This window comes from Rhagoletis zephyria, unplaced genomic scaffold, assembly GCF_001687245.7.
Source record: "Rhagoletis zephyria isolate East Lansing unplaced genomic scaffold, Rhagoletis_zephyria_1.1 Rzeph_scaffold_00047, whole genome shotgun sequence".
Taxonomy (NCBI): domain Eukaryota; kingdom Metazoa; phylum Arthropoda; class Insecta; order Diptera; family Tephritidae; genus Rhagoletis; species Rhagoletis zephyria.
The window spans coordinates 655,969-676,307 of NW_016157131.1; the positions used below are offsets into that span (position 1 = coordinate 655,969).

At 35.8% G+C, this 20,339-nt stretch overlaps 1 protein-coding gene across 1 annotated transcript in view; it reads right to left on the reverse strand.

Annotated features, from left to right (window-relative positions):
- Positions 1-20,339, reverse strand: part of LOC108367583 (ras-GEF domain-containing family member 1B) — a gene marked incomplete at its 5' end in the record, with an annotated part of 175,944 nt that overhangs the window by 114,242 nt on the left and 41,363 nt on the right. The window contains one exon of the mRNA XM_017622241.1: positions 19,619-19,762. Coding sequence (XP_017477730.1) covers positions 19,619-19,762 — 144 coding nt within the window. The remainder of the gene's footprint in view (positions 1-19,618; positions 19,763-20,339) is intronic.

Here is a 20,339-nt window from a genome sequence, read left to right on the forward strand (position 1 = left end):
AAAAATAAATATTTTCAAATTTTATTTAATGTTTATAAACTTTTTAAATTTTTTAAATTCAGTTATTTTCTTGTTGCTTAAATTTTCTCAAATTTTTAGTTTTAGAAAACTTATTACTAAAAGATAAATATAATAACGCTAAAACCTTCTCGTTAGCTTAGCTATGCTGCATAAGTTTCTCTAAGACATATTAAATTATTTGCATTGCATATTTTCTCAAAGCATTAATGCGCTACTGACTTCGGTGATACTGATAAATGAATTCAATTTTTAGGCATTTAATAGGTAATACATACCTGTAAATCAGTATTTGGAAAGCTAGTGCAAACTCGACATAAGCAGCTAAGTCGAGGATTTCAAAGAAAATTGCCCCTAGATTTATTTAAGGAGCAAGTATAGAATCCACACGAACATTCGTTATGCTTATATATGTACGTCAAATGACACTTGAGCTTATCCAAGAATTAGACTTGAAATTACCACAGCAAAGCATAAATCAGCCCTCAGCAAATTGCATGCCGCTGCCGCTGTAAGTAAATGCAAACGAACGAATTTTATCACGACAAAAATATCGAGACAGAGGAACAAATTTAACAACATCAACGGCAATGCATTCGATGATGGGCGACAGTAAAGTCGATATCGGTGGCGACGACAATCCGGCATTGTCGTCGGTGGAGAAGGGAAGGCAGACGACGACGACGACGATGACAAGGATAGCGGCCGATAACAATGCATAACGGTGCTGAGCTGAACTTTTAACGACTGCCATTTGGCTGCACACACATACATACATACATACATATGTATTTTCAGAAGTGTTCGTGTAGTTATGTGTGACATAGAGGAATTGCCTGACTACGCGTCATTGATGTTGGAGTAATTGTGGTGGCATAAAAGTGCAGTGCAGTACAATGCGGTCTGAGCGAAGTGAGCAAATTGAGGAAAGTGAATGTACATACATACATATGTATGTGTGCATGTAGTATGCCCCTCGATAAAGATTGCTTGCCTACGAAGTAATTTTAGGTCACTGAAGATGAGCATAAAGGCAATGCATACGCAGAAATACGTCTTCATATAACGGGTGATTTTTTAAGAGCTTGATACCTTTTTTTTTAAAAAAAACGCATAAAATTTGCAAAATCTCATCGGTTCTTTATTTGAAACGTTAGATTGGTCCATGACATTTACTTTTTGAAGATAATTTCATTTAAATGTTGACCGCGGCTGCGTCTTAGGTGGTCCATTCGGAAAGTCCAATTTTGGGCAACTTTTTCGAGCATTTCGGCCGGAATAGCCCGAATTTCTTCGGAAATGTTGTCTTCCAAAGCTGGAATAGTTGCTGGCTTATTTCTGTAGACTTTAGACTTGACGTAGCCCCACAAAAAATAGTCTAAAGGCGTCAAATCGCATGATCTTGGTGGCCAACTTACCGGTCCATTTCTTGAGATGAATTGTTCTCCGAAGTTTTCCCTCAAAATGGCCATAGAATCGCGAGCTGTGTGGCATGTAGCGCCATCTTGTTGAAACCACATGTCAACCAAGTTCAGTTCTTCCATTTTTGGCAACAAAAAGTTTGTTAGCATCGAACGATAGCGATCGCCATTCACCGTAACGTTGCGTCCAACAGCATCTTTGAAAAAATACGGTCCAATGATTCCACCAGCGTACAAACCACACCAAACAGTGCATTTTTCGGGATGCATGGGCAGTTCTTGAACGGCTTCTGGTTGCTCTTCACTCCAAATGCGGCAATTTTGCTTATTTACGAAGCCATTCAACCAGAAATGAGCCTCATCGCTGAACAAAATTTGTCGATAAAAAAGCGGATTTTCTGCCAACTTTTCTAGGGCCCATTCACTGAAAATTCGACGTTGTGGCAGATCGTTCGGCTTCAGTTCTTGCACGAGCTGTATTTTATACGGTTTTACACCAAGATCTTTGCGTAAAATCTTCCATGTGGTCGAATAACACAAACCCAATTGCTGCGAACGGCGACGAATCGACATTTCACGGTCTTCAGCAACACTCTCAGAAACAGACGCAATATTCTCTTCTGTACGCACTGTACGCATTCGTGTGGTTGGTTTAATGTCCAATAAAGTAAACTGAGTGCGAAACTTGGTCACAATCGCATTAATTGTTTGCTCACTTGGTCGATTATGTAGACCATAAATCGGACGTAAAGCGCGAAACACATTTCGAACCGAACACTGATTTTGGTAATAAAATTCAATGATTTGCAAGCGTTGCTCGTTAGTAAGTCTATTCATGATGAAATGTCAAAGCATACTGAGCATCTTTCTCTTTGACACCATGTCTGAAATCCCACGTGATCTGTCAAATACTAATGCATGAAAATCCTAACCTCAAAAAAATCACCCGTTACATGTGTATGTACATATGTTTGTATGTATGTGCATGCATTTGTCATACAAACAGCGCGCAGTAAGCTGCTATTGAACATTCGATTGAATGGCTGTTTGCATGTTTGGGTGCGCAATTTTTACATTTGTGTGCCAATGAGTCCCCTTAGCAAGGCAGCAGCTTTGAGTAGGGACCACTGATGACGACTACCCATAACCGAGCGCTGCAAGTACTAATCAAGATTTTATGACTTGACTTTTATTGACATAGAAAACATGACAATGACACACAAGCACTAGTGCATACATATGTAGATACACATAAACGGTACATACAGCCATACATACACTCCCATGCACTTGAATAGGGACTAAGTTTTTCGCTGTTTTTATTGGGTTAATTTTCTTGTATTTAATTTCAATGATTTTTCAATAAAAGTGCAGTTCATTTTCTAACAAAACGTCATGTTATCAAAAATTTCAAACTTTATAGAAAATTAAAAAAAAATCGACAAATTTTCACCAAAATTTCAAACTTTTTTCTTAGAATTTTTAGAATATTTTGGGCATGCAGTTTGAAGTAGCTACAAATTACCGTTGATTAAAAAAATTTTTTAACTGACGCTCTTCCGCATTTTTTTTTAAACAATGCAATTTTTATACCAAATCGTAATGGGCTACAAAACCGCAGACACAAAAATCCTCAGAAAAAAAATGGGGAATTTTTATGAATATTTTATTTCCTTTTTTTAAATTTTCAGCGAATTTTAAAACTTGCATTTATATGACTTTTGTTAGAGAATGAACTGCATTTTAATTGGAAAATAATGAAAATTAAATTAAAAATAATTAACCTCGAAGAAACAGCCAAAAAACATTGTTCCCATTCAAGTGCATGGTAGTGTATGCATATTAGTTAGGGTGGTCCAAAAATTTAAAGGCGTAAATTTAATATTTAGAATTAATATTTTTCGACCGGAAAACTCTGCTTCCAATAATAATATACATTAGGTCCGCCAATGCGAACTTTACTTTTTTCTCATGCATATTCGGACCGCCCTAATATTCATTCCCCAAAAAATGTGTGACTAGGAAGAATGCTTTTTAAGTATATACTCATATATACATATCTACTACCATACATGTGTACATACGTAGTCGGACCTAAAAATGTGTCACCAAAATTACCGTATATTTTATTCAAACAGATATTGAGCATTGATTCTGCGCTGAAGTGGTTTTTGTGCAGTGAAATGAATCCGGCATGCATATAAAAAATAATTGCTCATTCACAAGCTATTTCTTTCTCTTTCTCCATATAATAAATGCAAATATGCAACAAATTGTTGGCCACCATTAACGCAATTCAATTCGCTTGCATTATTAAAAGCGTTTTTTTTTTATGTGACAAATATTTATGACATTTTTATAATAAATTGCTCAATGAATGTGTATGTCGGATAATTGATAATGCAATGCAATAAATTCGAGATGAGCAGGTATAAAAATAATTTGCTGAATTATAAGCAATTTAATATAAAAGCCAAGAATCGTTTGTTTTTGTCGCTTGACAGTGTGTGTGGTAGGATAGTTATATATCGATTGAGTTAAAAATCAAAAAAGCAAGCACATGCACTTTAGACTGGATTTTGTTTCCATACAAAAAAAGGGTCGTTCCAAGGCCTCCGTCTTGATCTGTGGGCTATGTCAGAACTACAACCGCTTAATTGAAGTATAGAATGCGTGACATTGTTAGGAGCATCTTGGCGTTAAAAACGAAGCACCTAGGTAAATAGATACATACTAGGGTGATTGAACCGGTCTTTTGAAACCGGTTTTATTGGAAATTTTATGTGGTCTTGTTGAAATCTTGATTTTTCGAATATCGAATAATTCGGTTTTTTACTATCGAATAAACCGGTATATTTCACCTACTAAGTTTATATGCCCATTTGTTTTACTATTAATAGAACTAGTAAGAATTTTATAATTTTTCTTAACTGCTAGGCAATTTCTAGTTTAAAGGCGTATCCCTAATTTGCTTTAGTATCGCTTACATTCTCTGTTTATGAGAACAGTTTACATCATAGCATAACTGCTTTCAGTGAAGAGAATATCTGATTGAAACTTCTATTTAGAAAATGATTCCAGAAACACTATAAAAATACAGTCTAGAGTAGATAATTATAAACTTTTTTTTTGACCAAAAATCCGGTAATCTGGATTGTAGTTTTCTAGCCTCTACAGAGCTCACAGTGCTAAACTGAATATAACAAATTATAGTAATTGAATTTTTAACTACTCGAACTAAATTTAGATTCGGAATAATACGTGCTAAAATCTGTGATTTAAAAACAAACAGTAAACGAACATAAAACAAAAACAACAAAAATAGACATTTTAAAATGTGAATAAAATTTTGTGACTTCTTTTATTAAAACCTATATGATGAAACACTCCTATTAAGCAAATATTTCTATTATCCGAGGTGGGTTAGCAATTATTAGATCGTATCAGCGGTTTTTGTTTGTACTCAAATCCGGCAAAAAATTAAAAAAAAAAATGCAACTCGATATATACCAACTTCGATTTTCTTTCCCCTAAATCGCCCAAATTACGCACTGTGCGCCGATGATATTGTCATTACGGCTACAGGAAAACATTTAGTAACCCTGACCAATTTCATAATACAAATCCCACTAAACAATTTATCGCGCTGGTGCAACAATCATGGTTTGGGAGTAAATTCCACAAAATTAGAACTCGTACTATTCACAAGGAGACACACCCGTCCCATCTCTCGGAAATATTAATTTAAAATGTGCCGAGAACTGCTCAGGCAAAATATCTATGTAGGTCTAACTCTGGATAGGGAATTAAATTCGGCACCGCACAGTGCTTCGCCCCCAAATATAGTGAATCGGCAAAATTAGGGGAGAAATCTTCTCTACTGATAATAGGAACCATGAAGACTACAGCCACCAAAGCGCTCAACACGCTACTAGCATATATCCCGACGGACCTACATATACATATGTAAGAAGGATGGTATATAACAAATATCGGTCCCTCTAAAATTTTTAACGACCTTACTCAATTTTCTAGAGCCGACAACATCTGACGAAAAAATATTCCGCAACAGCTGCATATCTAAGACATTCCACATTTTTTGGTCAGCACTCGTAATCAGTTCGATATTACAAGTGCATGTGTACAAATAAAGTTTATTAAGCTTACAAATTATCTACCATCTCTGCTTATGCCAAACTTTATGGTTACTTCATAAATTGCTCGCCCACTTGCTCCCTGCAACATTGGCTAAGTAATTTGCATTTATTTGCTGTGTTACATGAATTATATGCACGACATACTTGCAGTGCTTCTACGTGTATGTAGATGCATACATAAATATATATATACATATATAGAAATGTAAATGTATATGCACATGATGCTATATAATATGCTTATGCGGCTCAGGGGAAAAATGAGGAAATAGTGTCACAGACGGCGAACTCACTATGAAACCACTGTGCATTCATTATTTGCACAAAAGTGTTTATCAGAGCAAATAATTTAATTTGATTTAGTGTATGTATATTGGCGAGACGTCACGTGAAGTTTTTATTTACATACATACAAATATATATGTATGTGCATACATATTGGCAGTGGTTTGTGCCAAGCTCGACCTGAGCTCCCACATGCAAAGTATGTGTGTTTGTGAAAGCGTGTACACATTCCTTCATATTTATTGATATGTGGAGGCTGACATACATACACATTGGCGCTATTCAATATGTGTTCATAACAAACAGAACCAACGGTATTATTCTGCTCCACTTACGGCTGCTTTTTGCAGCTGCTCTAGGTACACCAAAACATCGGCTGTCTAAAGGCAACGTGTGGATAATGGTTGCACTTTTGGCCACACCAAAGCAAATGCAACGAAAGCAAAAGTCAAAATACAACAATAAATGGAAATCTATGTATATGCGAGGTTTATCGTGGCCGTGGTGAGGGGGGGGGGGGAAGTATAACAAAATGGCGACGTACAGAAATAGCATTCAATTTGATTTGGTATGTGGTTGGTAGTGGCGTTCGTTTACCATGAATACGTTCATATGCATGTATATTTATATGTATGGGTGTTAGCAGTGCCATCATCAATACCAGAGCATTAGACTGCCTCCAACTTCATGTAAAAAAGAGTTCGTTTTCCCTCATCGATATTACAAAGCAATTCACGCTAAGAAAACCTAAAAGTCTTTTGTAAGACAATTGAAAGATATTTAGTAGGGAAAAGAGTTTGAAAGATTTTGCTTACAGGGCAATTCTGCGAACTGTCTTTCAACTCACCACAGTCTTTCAAAAGACAAAAGTCTTTCGTAAGACAATTGTCAATTCTGGCAAATAACTTGAAAGCTCTTTGTTGTCTTTCGAAAGATAAATTTTTAAAAATTAAATTACATAAAAGCTATTGATTTTTCAATAATTAATCAATTTAAAAGAAATTGCCATTCTTACAGACAGTTTAAGTAGTCTAATGACTCTTTCAAACTGTAATAATTATATAGCAAAAAAAATGATAACGGATCTTAATAATTCATCAATTGAAATTTTAGAATTACATCATATCCCAGCTCATAGTGGTATTGAATTAAACGAAAAAGTGGATAAAGCAGCTTCCACTGCTTTACAGAATGGTCAAAGAATTCAAACTTTATGGTCTATTAAAGATGCTATAATAGAAATTAAATGTAAAATAAATGAAGAGTGGCAAGAATTTTATTCTAATAATATTATAACTAAACTAAAGGAAAATCTTATGCAGAAATATTTCCAAACATTCTGAATAAACCATGGTTTCATAAAAATTCAAATAAAATGACACCAATAGAAGTTAAACAAATTAATAGAATTCTAACAAATCACACTTTCTGCAAGGAGACATTATCAAAAATGAATATGAGAAAAAAGGAACAAAAATAAACCTACAATTAAATGAAATAAAAAACTACATTTTTCTTTTTAATTCAGTAAAATATATAAAAAAAATAATTAAAGTAACAGTATAACCAACTAAATTATGAAAATATAAAAAAATAAAATTATGAAAAATCAAGGGTTGTAAAGAAATGTGTTTTTTTACAATAAAATCTAAAAATTAAAAAGAATTTAAACTCAAAAAAAAGTTTAAAAACAAAATAAGTCCTTAAAAATCCAAAGAAATGAAACAAATATGTTTTTCCTTAAAAAAGATAAAAAACAAAATTTATAAAATAGAATTAAAAAAAAAAATATTAAATAAAAAAAGGGAATAAATAAAATTAAATCCTAAAAATTAAATGGTATTAAAAAAAATTTTTCAAACAACAAAATTTGAAAATTTTATGAAAATTAAGCTAAAAAAGAAAAAAACAGCAGTTTTCAGAAATTAAATGAAATACAAGAAATATAGTTTTCCTTTTAAAATAGTAAAATATATATAACAATTAAAAGAAAAATATATAAATTCCGCACCTGAGGACTCGAACTCAGATCATTTGGATGGCATACGCGTCCTTTGTTCACTTGGCTACTGCGACTGTTGGAACGACGTGAGCTAAATGCTGTGCAAGAGAGCTTTTTTCTAAGACTTTTGGGATAGAATAACAAAAGTCTTTCCAACTATCTTGCCATCTTTCTTTTTTGCTCTGTTATTCTGGCACGAAAGTCTTACAAAAATGAAACTTTGCAAACTTTCATGGTGAAAAGTTCTTCTGACAGAGTACACTTGTATATAATTTTTCTCTCACTGATCCAACAGTCACAATGCCCGAGTGAGCAAATTTTGCTTATTTGAATTTTTTTTATTAATTTTTCTAGATTTTGTTGATTTTAAATGCAAAAATCCTTTCTTAAGTTTCGTTTAAATTTTAGAATTTCATATTTTATCTTCTTTTTTTACTAAAATTTTTAGGTTTTTAATTCAATTGGTTTTTTCAATTTTAAGATTTTATTTTTATTAAAAAAAAGATACTTTTTAAATTTTATAAAAACTTGTTATTACTTATTTTATTTTTTAAAAAGATAAATAAATATATATTTTTTTTCACTTAATTTTCCTAGTAGTTTACTAATATTGCACCTACCGCTTAGGACTTTACTCGTAAACTCGCCGCTCTGCCAATTCGTGACATAAATAATGCCAAATGCCAAATAGCCAGGGTGTTTGTGATTACTGAGAGGAAAAGAAGTAGTAGTTAGCGCTATGTGGGCGTATTTTGTACATTTATGCATTTTAAGTCTGAATCTGGCTTTCGTCTGGTAGCTCTTACTTCCAGCTTGCGCTCGAGTACGCTTACATAAATATGACTGCCTGTGAGCTGGTTTTAGTGTTGCTTTACATACATACATATATGTATGTATTAGTTAGTCTGCTTTTGCACAGATTGTGTTTTCGTAGTGCCTTGGCAGTTCGGTTAACCGTTATAGCAAAGCATATGCATTTTGGCTTTTCAGCTTATAAATATGGCCGGGCAAATGCGCGGGAGATTGCCAATGTGATGGTTTAGCTTCCAAGGTTTGATGATGATGATGGTGCAGCGCATTTAGGGGATTTTTATTCTTTTAATGGAAACCTACTGCATACTCACAAATGCACAGACATTCATACAGATGCACAAACAAACATACCCTACAAGACAGCTGAGTATCATATGAGTACTCATATTATCATTACCCCTAATCACAAAAGTGCTTATCAAAGTCCTCATTTTCGTTCAGGCCATGGGAAAAAATTGAGTACTTTCCCCTCAATGTTGTCATCAGAAAGTCCTCAGTACTAATAGTCAAACTACTCATTTATGCCGTACTACAAAAACAAAAGTGTAAATGTGTGAGAATTTTTGCCTAAAGTGCTCAGCAATGTCTTGTAGGGTACAGATGCATATTCACACTTACATATGTATGTGCATACATTCATACAAGAGCCAACTACTTTCATGCAGATATTCGTACACATTTGATGAGCTCTGCGAATACTGCGGTGCTGTTGGTATAAAATATTGGACTATACCTTGTAGAGAAACCCCAAGCTAGTGAGCCATATGTCCAGTTCTGTACTGGATCTTTATTGCCAAAAACGAGTGAGGCCGATAGTGACTAGATCCCCACCAATTCAAAAGTAGCGAACAGTGAGTGGACTGAGAGTGCAAAATTATATTTTGATGCAAGAAGTAAGAACAATTATTTAGAAGTGCATCGACTTTAGATTGGGATATGCAGGCAAGGAGCATGGCTAATTTGAAAGTGTTTTCAATACTTTTACCTTCTTTCATTTATGAGGCACACAGTTATGCCGAATAATTAATCAAAGAATAATCAAACTAATTAACTTCGCGATTAATTACCCTTTAAATAACCAGAATCTAATTAATTTTATTAATCAGAAACCTGATTTGTTTTTTTTTTACGGTGCAGCTTAGTAGTAGACGATCAGCCAGTATAAATATTTATTTGTGTATGGCCTGACAAAGTAATAGCCTCTCCAGTGAAATACAATGGGAAGCAGAAATTAGTACCTACATAGTGATTTTTGCTACATTTTTTTTGTTATTTTTGCATAAAAATATGTTTCATGCTTTAACCAAAACCATAACAAAAATACAAAAAAAATTACAAAATTTTGATTAAAATTTTGAGCTTTTTAATCTCACTTTTAAGAATTTTTTTTGAATATGCAATTTTTTAGGCCATTAAATTGTCCCGAAATTGTAATGATGTAACCCCCAAGTGGTTCTGAAAAAGTCGTATACCGGTCTCCAACAAGTTCTGAAATGGTCCCTTGCTAGCCCCAAAATGATCCGAAATTAGTTGAGAAATATTCCTGAACGCGGCCCGAACTGAACCCAATCTAGTGCCGAAGTAGTTCTGAACTAGGCTCAAATGGTTCAGTACTAGTTCCGAAATGCTCCTGAAATGGTTGCAAAATACTACTGAAATTTCCTCACATAGCCCGGAAATGGTCCTAAATAGTTTCCGAAAATGTCCCGATATGATTCCGAACTAGCCACGAAAAAGTTCTGAAATAGCATTGAATAGGCTCCGAAACGTTCGAAAACTTCATGAAACTAGTCTCGAAACGATCTCGGGAACTAGTCCAGAAATATCCAGTGGTACACACATGAGTCAATTACAGATATTCTGCTGGGTTAAACAAGAAGCAGTTACAAATCCTCTGCTGGGTTAACTCAAATTTTACCCATGCCGAGATAAAATTAACGTACACTTTTATTCATTTTACTATTGGAATCGTAAATTTTCTTAGTTTTGAAATTACAAAAACTGAGTGCAGCCATAGGCGAAAAAACTATTGAGAACGGAAAGCACACTCAGCGTTATCATATACCTACACATTCATATATACATTTACTTATGAGCATACGCACTTTCTCGCCCGTATTCCGTTCAACGCATTTCGCATAGAATCATACAAACATCTATCCATTTACACCAGCAAAGGAACCTCTGTTAGCGCCGTACACTACCTCTGCCCCCACCCTTACTTTGTTTCATCTTTCATATGCTGTGTAATGCAATTTGTTGGCGTCGCGTTAAGTGCATATCAACTGCGTACAATTAAGACATGCTTACACTAAAGTGCCAGCACACCAACTAATGCTATTTAGTCATCGCAGCATTTGCAAACGCACAGCGAATGGGTGTCAGCGAAATGAATTGCAGCGGCAAAGTGTGTTACGTGTGCGTGTGTCACTCACTGTTTGTTGTTGTGTAGACTGGATGTGCGAAACATTTACGCTGTTACAATTCGGCTGCCACTCTGCGTTGGATCAGAGCAAAGAACCGAAAGAAGAAAAAAAAATATTCAGTGCACCAGCAGCAACGCCGTTTAAATGCACTTTTAGCCACGTTTTCTAAACTGCTGCACTTACGACAGTTTTACATCGACATTTTGTCGTCGTTGGAATTTTTTGGTGATTGCGCAAATTTCAGAATTTTGTTGTTTTTTTTTTTTGTGTTCATCTCCTTTTCGTGAATTTGCCTCAACCACTCTCTGGCATCGTCTCAGCTGATGTGACATGGTGTCAGTGTGCTGTTTGAGATAACGTGTTGCATGCAATGTCTAATGGCATGGCGTCAGTAAAGGGTAGTCGGGGTAGTTGAAGCAGGCATCTAATACGAGTATCTTTGACTGGCAAAATCTTACAGTATTTCAGGCACTGAAGCGCTGATATGCGTAACTTTACGAATAAAAAAAACTTTCCTCAGAGATTTTCTTCCTTGCAAATATCTACAAAATGGTTACATACATAAATATGTATGTGCTTGTATCAGGGTACGGATCTACAGGGGGGCCATTTAAGCACATCTTTCAGGTCCGCCTGCAATTGTTCCCTATCTTCTGGAGCACCAACGAACTTAAATAACCTAACATCGTCTGCGTACATTAAGCAATTCGAATACTTCAAACAAATAGTCCTGAAAAAGTCACGAAATGAATTCGAACTAGTCCCCAAATAGTATTGAAATAGTTCTGACCTAGTCTTAAATGGTCCAGGAGTAGTCCTAAAATAGTGTTGACATAGTCGTAAACTAGTCAAAAAATGGTTCTGAAATAGCTTCGAAATGCTTCTGAAATAGTCCTGAACAGGATCAGAAATCATCTGGAACTAGTCCCCAAATGGCTATCAAATGGCTATCAAATCGGCCTGAAATAGTCCTGAACAGATCCAGAAAGGCTCCTGAAATGATTCCGAACTATTCCCGAAATAGTCTTAAACAGGCCCGAAATGGTCGAAACGGTCGTGAAAGTTCTTCAGAAATGATCTCGAATAAGTCTTGAAACAGTTCCGAAGTAGTTCCTTATTAGTCTCAAATGATCTTGAGCTAGTCACGAAATGGCCCTAAATTAGTCCTAAACTAGGCTCGAAATGGTCCGAAACTACGAGCAAAATGATCCCGAACTGTCCCGAAAATCGTCTAGAATAGGTCCCAGAATGGTTCTCAAATAGTCGCGAACTATTTGTATGTACAATGAAACTTTATTCAAATTAAATTAAACTTTTTTCAAATTAAATGAAACATTCTTAAAAGGAAGGAATCTGAAAAAGGTTTCATTTAATTTGAAAAATGTTTCGCTTGCCCTGAAAAAGGTTTCGCTTTGTTCGAAAATTGTGTCATTTAATTTGAAAAAAGTTTAATTTAAAAAGAAAATGCTATAATTGCACATCTAGAGCCTAAGCCCGACTGTTCGACTAGCTTGATAAGCGTATAGGGCAGGACCACATTTACCAGCTCTGCATTACATCTGAGTAGCCCAAAAATTACTCCAAAGGAATAACTCCACGGAGTACATACCTCTTGGCAACATACTCCAATAAATATTTTGTAGGGATTAAGATCGTTAAACATGAGCAATTATCGGGTAACAAAAAGCTGGTGTAGACACACTAGTTGTCCCATTACTGCATTACAGAGGAGCACTTTGTAAGTACAGTGCTATCTGGGTCGAGTGAACTAATTAATGCAAGACCAGTTCATAAAATGCAGATTGTTCACTATATCCAGATTGAGTTTTTTTGTTCTTTAAAATCAATTTTATTGCGCAGTACGTCGTTTGAAGTTAAATTTTTAAGTACTCGGAAATGTCGTCTTTTCCCTCAGCTAATGCCAACACATGTTTCCGGTGGATGTTGTATCGTTGTCGTCAAGCTCTATTAGCGGTAGACCCAGGAAGCGTGCAGCCTCGATGGGGTCTGTCCATAAGGCCAGAGGCGTTAGCAGGGTGGGGTTTAGTGGGCATGTGAAGAGATGCTGCGAGTCATGGGGCTTTTCTCCGAATGCGGGGAATTCATTTGGCACATCAGCATTTATTCTGCTCAAGTATGAGTTCAACCTGCTGCAGTAGCCCGATCGAAGTTGGGCTATGGGGTTCGAGTCTCCCGAGGCAGACGGCCTTCTAACGTGCCGTCGCGATGGTTCTTCCGCAAGCAGATGTCTGTTCGGGTACCTAACACCCGGGTGACACCCTACTAGGAATTGCTTGCAGAGCATTGTGTTATGCTCCTTAATCGGGAGCATATTGGCCTCGTTGCGCTGGTGGTGTTTCGGCAACATCAGAAGGCATCCTGTCGCTGTCTGAGTGCCGTGTTTTAGCAAGTCTGCAGTTTCATCCACTGCGTCCTACTAGTCCCCGATAGCGACACAGGCGTTGCATAGTTCAGAACCGGGCGGCCAATTGCCTTGTACGTTGCCAGCAACGTTTCTTTGTCTTTGCCCCACGTGCTGCCGGCAAGCGACTTGAGGACCTTGTTGCGGCTTTGTACTTTATTGACAATTGCGGTTGTATGCGCCGAGAAAGAGAGCAGACTTTTGAAGGTTACTCTGAGGATCTTCGGGTTATTCAACGTCGGAATTGGCTCGTCATCGACGAGAATACCCAGTTGCAGTCTGACCTCTTTCGTCGAAGTGGTGAAAAGCGTTGCTGAGGATTTTGTAGGGGAGAGTGTTAGGCTCCGTGCAGTGACGAAGCGAGAAAGCTCGGTGAAATAACCATTATCGAGCAAACGTCAGCATAAGAGACAATCGAGACTACCTCTGGTGGTTGAGGGAGCTTAGAAATGTAAAAGTTGAACAGTAGTGGGGAAAGGGCACCACCCTGTTGAACTCGCTGCTTCATTTTCCTAGGTTTGATCGATTTGTCTCCAAAGATCACTGACGACCACTCAGGTATTTCGCAGTCCACCGTTTGTTTTCTAGTAGCGTTACTTGAATAGTTCTCTCACATGGGGGGTTTCGGTTAAGGCCACGAATTATTTGGGAGTTTATGGCGTCAAGTGCTGTTGTTGTGCTGTGCACTTTACGGAACCCATGCTTATGCTTCGCTGGGGTCCAGTGATTTGTGTAGTGCGGAAGTAGAAGGGCCTCTAGTGTCTTCGCTACCGGGGAAAGGTGAGCTATCGGGCGAGAAGACTCTCCTTTGTTGGACGGTTTCCCCGGTGGACAATCACCTCACGGTTGACCAAGGCTTGCTCACACCAGAGGCGAAGTGACAGGTCTTCAGATGGTCTTCCCACTTCTTCCGCTTATGTACGTTCACTAGTTGCCGAATCTCCGAGTTGAGATCCCTGATACGGGGATTTACGGGGTCGGCCTGGCGAAGGGATTAACCTTTTTGTCATTAAATTTGTCGTTACAGTTTTGAATTTGGAAGGAATTGGTTTTAAATTTTGTTCACTCTACAAAGACTCAAAATTGTTCACTCTATAGAGTACTCAATGGAAAAATTTTCATGTTCACTCTTTCGAGGTGTTCGTAGCATCGGGTGTTCACTCCAGCCAGATAACACTGTACTCCTATATGTCACAAATGGACCAGTTGGTCCAACGATTTTTGCAGGTTTTAAATGCACAAAGGTTAGTTGTTTTGTATGTGTTAGTGTAGTAGTGGATATATATGCAGAGCCAAGAAAATTTAAAAAGGAAACTCTTGAAGTTGGTTGTGGCACAGGACATGGAAGCACTATTCGTTACAACTATATGGACATATGTACATATGTAGGTACTTGGACAAAATATATGTATTTACATGTAACATGGCAAGGAGTATATGATGTACGTACAAGTATATACTTATTTATGTGGAGACACCCCCCTGAGTGCATTCTGTGTACGGATACTTGAATTCAATTGCAAGTTGTATACTTCAGTTTTTTAAATACATACATACATATACACCTCATTTAAAATTTTCTTCTCCTTTAGTATAATGGTAATGCAGTTTAAAATGTAATGCTAAAAGCACATTTAAGCTATGATGGCTGATAACATCAATGAAGTTACTCTTACAAGTTCAAGCAGAAGGTATTAAATATTTACTTAGTAATGATTTACCTAATGGAAACTTATCAAAATTTAATATGTGGGCCCACGCTTAAGTTGTAAACATATTTGATCGGGCTGCATATTGGTCATTGAGTGAAAACTATGCTAGTCGAAGGGAGAAATTTATGGCAGGGACCGAATATAACAGTTATTGATGAAAATTGTCATGGAAAAATTCACTATGAAGGAAATGTTCTACAACTAAGTGATACAAATAATTCGAAAATATTTTACAAGACAGTTGCCACCTGTTCAAAAAGTTATAATTCAAATCAAAGATTTGTATATGGGTGCCAAACGAGAATCATTTAAGAAAGTTCTATTTGTAAAATATTTTCGAAAAGGGCTGCCACCTGTTTAACAGTTTAAAATCAATTTATTTAACAAGCTAAATGAAATATTTTATTTAATATATGTATATGCAAATGCAGGTAGCAATCGAAAGTTTTAAAAATCTTTATTTGGAAAATATTTTTGAAGGAGTTGCCATTTGTTAAGTAATTATATTCCATTTCATCGACAAGTTAAATGATATATATTTATGTGGGTGTCAAACGTGAGATGTTTAAGTAAGCTCTATTTATAAAGTATTTTTGAAGAGGGTTGCCAGCAGTTAAGTAAAAATAACCACATGGTATTGAATAAAAAAAAAAAAATTAAAAGACTCACAGTTTTCTAAGTGAAGAGCACGTAATTTGATAATATTTTACTTTATGTGTACATATCTTCATATCTGTTTTTAATTTTTAAACAGGTGGAACCAGGTTTTTATAAAATTAATAAATTAAAAAATAAGCGACCCAATAACCTAAAATAGGGTTGCCACGTAGTTAGAATACCTGATACTGGCTTCTTTCATACACCGATATGTATGTATTACATTTTAAGCTTTTTACCCTTACTGATATTGCTCTCCGGGCAATTAAACTTTCAATAGGACACTAAGCAAATGGCATGTCACGCATTCTCATAATAAAACTGAATACTTAATGTGTCTGCATTTTCCTGCGCATTGAAATGAATAACAAAAAGATGGCCTACATTAGGGCGCCTATTGTAGTAGTGAGTATCTACAATGGACCATTACAGAAAGTGACCTCCAAAGCTTGTAGCAATTTGCATGTGAAATCCGCTAGAAATTACTTTCATTTCAAATGTATACACATACATTCATCTATATGTATATGGGGAATTCCAGCTCAATTCGTACACAATTTCAAATTTTGCATCTCCGATTTTTTCGCATAATTTTCCGTGTTATGGTACCCATTAAGAGAGGCCGCACTGATTTTTTTTTATTTTTTTTTGTGCAGCCGTTTTTGAAATATTGGTTTTTGAACAGAAAAAAATTTAAATGCCAATAACTTTGCGAAAGGGAGGCCGCACTGTTTCTTTTTTAGTTTTTTTTGTGCAGCCGTTGTTGAAATATTGGTTTTTGAACAAAAAAAAAATTTAAATGCCAATAACTTTGCGAAAAATGTGCCGATTTGGAATAACTACTTTTGAAATGAGGAGGAAATATCTTTAGAATATGATAGATATAAATATATAGAGGCAATGAAAAACTTAACACTGAATAATGAGATAAGTTATGCCATGTTATGTTATCCTATGTTATGTTCTGCTACGTTATGTTATGATATGTTTTGTTATGTTATTTTATGTTTCGTTATCTCATTCTATGTTATGTTATGGTATATTACGTCATGGTTTGTTATGTTATGGTTAGTTGTTTTATGTTTTGTTATGTTATATTATGTTTTTTTTTAGATTATATTATGTTATGTTACGTTAAGTCATGCAATGATGTGTTGTTCAACGCATCTCACCTCAACTAACCTCACATCAGCTTTTCTCATTTCAACTCTACTAACCTCACATCAACTCCTCTGAGGGGATTTTTTCCAAAAAATCCTTTAAGAAACTATTTTTATTCATAAAAATAATAATTTTTAGAGGTATTTTCAAACCGGTTTAGCTCACGTAAATCTTAATATTTTTGTGAAATATTTTGGTAGAAGTCTTAAAATATACTAGGATTAGTAATCCCACCGGAAAGACCGCAACTTTTTTTGGTGATGCAGACTAATGTACAGTAGTCGAAAAAATTATAGCCGCTCCAAATTTTGACAATTTTCATATTATTTTTGTTGTTATTTAATTTTGATTAGTCTTTTTTTAGTTCATTCTTTGACAACACCCGTATAAATACAAGTTTAAAGGCAGTGTCACACGATTGCCAAAGATTGGTGCAAATCGTATCCCAAATATTTTTCTTTATACCAATCACGAAAATTAGTTTGTTGAAATTTTTCAATAGAACATCGCAGTATTCCACAAAAATGTTGAATTTTTTTTTATTTTGTACTATAAAAATGTACCAATCTGCATAAATGTAGCAATCGAGTGCCACTGTCTTAAATATTTATGCAATTAAAAAAAAAAATCAAAAAATTTTTGTAAAAATTTCTAGTTTTTTAATTAGATTCTAAGTATGCAGTTCTGTAGCCCATTGAATTCTAGTAGAATAAAGTTAAAGTTTCAAATGACTAAAAACTACGGTTGAATTTGTAGAATTTTTAAAAAAGCTCGAAATTTGTACGAAAGTTTGTTGTTTTTTTTTTTAATATTGCACAAATTTGGAAACTTGGATTTACACGGGTTTTGTTAAAGAATAAACTAAAAATTTTGAAAAATTAGAGATGCAAAAAATAAATGGTGTCCGAATTAGGCTGGAACGCCCCATAAAAAAGTCTATTCGCAAGTAAGTAGTAACAAAAATTTGTGGCGTGTGAAGCTACTGATAGCACAGCTAAACAAGCACACAGACATTGCCAAAGTCTAAGTATTTTTTCTGCATAAGTAAACAATGTAACACAAAAGCCAATGCGACAGCTATGTACTACGTGTAAACGCATCGTAATGCATGGCAAATTATTATTTCAACAATTTTACACGTAGTTTCTATTAAAATTTAATCCGCCAGCTAAGTAGCAGAGTAAGCTGCTAGTAAGAAGCACGGAAATTGCTGCCACTGCCTAGGCCCTTGGGATGTGGTAATTATGAATGCCTGCTTGGGTCGCCGCATGCGTGCGTCTGTGTGTGTGTGTGTGTGTGAAACATGGCGTGCTGAAGGAAATGCGTGCCGTAGCTACAAAATCTCAGGTTACAGCTTAAGTGCTTACACGGCGTAGGCTTTACGCGGCTCAACCGGTATAAGTATGCTGGAAGTTGGAAAAACACGCTTCTAAAAATCTTTGCCGCCAACCAACGCGCAGCAGAAGAGAGGCGAAAGCATATTAAGTCGGAAATGGAAAATCTTAAATCTAAATATGTAAATAAATTTGTTTGTATGGCTCGGCACGCTTAAAGGTAAGCGGTGGTGGTAAGCATTTTTGACACACTCTTTACGCGCGGCATTGAAATAATCTATTTAGTTTGGAAAATCGCGTAGCGGAGGCCACTGAACTAAAGTGCAGCATGGAGAAGGGGTAGCCTACATGCGAAGGCCGAGTTTTGAACTTTCGACTCGGTGGTGGCAGGCGGGCGCCTGTTGCTATTAATATTTCCACTGCTGGTTTTGTTGTGTGCGCTTTATGAAATTTAATTACGCACGTAAGCACACACACACACACACACAAATAGCGGTAAAGCAAAGCAAAGCCAGGTGAAGCAAATTAAACAAACTGCCAATTTCCACGGCAGCTATGTAAGCCAACCACGCCTGCCTTGCGGCGGCAGCAAAGGCGGATATATGCACAAGTAGGCGGTAATGAAATTCGTTATAATTTAAATAGATGCGTCGGAAATGTGGCTTATAACATACATACATAAATACGTATACCGTATACCGTAAAATAGCGCACATAGACATGGCCACGCACTACGCTCTATAAATATTAGTAAATATTAACTCGTGCATCCTGAAATGTGCGATTTTTAATTTTTGAATGCTTGTCACATGAATTTCGATGCATCGTCGCATGGCTTAAATGTTGCGTGCATGGAAAATTTTCGCATTTGAATTAACGTTAATTTCCATACCACACAAGCTCCAACCATCCATCCAGCCTATTCATTTTCGTGCTTGAATTTGTTATAAATATGTATTGGTGCTATTTATGTTCTTATTTCATATTTATGTAACGTTACTTAGCACACAGCACGTCGGTTTCACATAAAATTTGCACATAAATTTGTTGCGCTAGAATTTTAAATGAATATTTGTCAAAGTAATTTGTGTCGGCTGCACGTGCGCCCAGCTGTAGCGTACAGTTTGGTATTAATTAGTTGGTTTATTTTGGTTTGGTGTAGTGCTTGGTGTGCGCGTCGTGCTCTCGTGGGATTTATTTACTTACTTACCGTTATTTTTAGTCTCGCTACTGGTGGCGATTCCAGTGATTCGAGTATTGCTGTGGCACTGTTGTAATTACCGACAAGCAGGCAATATTGTGCGACGCCACTCCATAATTCCACTGTTTTACTGCGATCGCGTATGCCGATGCACTGCAAGAAAATTACGAAAAACTTATTAGAGTGCTATGAACTTATATACATATTTTGAGTATTAGTGTTAAACTTTGTTTTCAGAACTTGTAGAAACGTTTTTTTAGGTAAGCAAGCATGCTATAAAGCACACAAAATTTGTGTATAATGAGGTGAAATTTTGAAGTTGCTAAAAATCGCATTAATTTTTTACAATTTAGTTTTATCCGTGTTAGGCATTTTCTTGCATACACTGAGAAAAACAAATCACCCAAAAATTGGTTAACATTACCAAATTAAAACTTGAAAAGGAATCAATGTGATTTTTGGTTAATATTAACAATGCTTTGGTTGCTGTTTTCAACACTGATTTGGTAATATTAACCACACTTTTGTTTACGTTAACCAAACTTTTTTTTGTCGACTTTTTCGTTTGAATACGTTTATGTTCTGCACTTCACAGGTGATTTTTCATAATAATAATGGGGAAAAAAATTCTCATCCTAGAAAATGGGGCACCCCTTAGTTTTTTCCTTTTAACATTTGTAATATCTATACCAACATTCAGTTTTCTACTGCAACCAATAAAGGTTGCTCA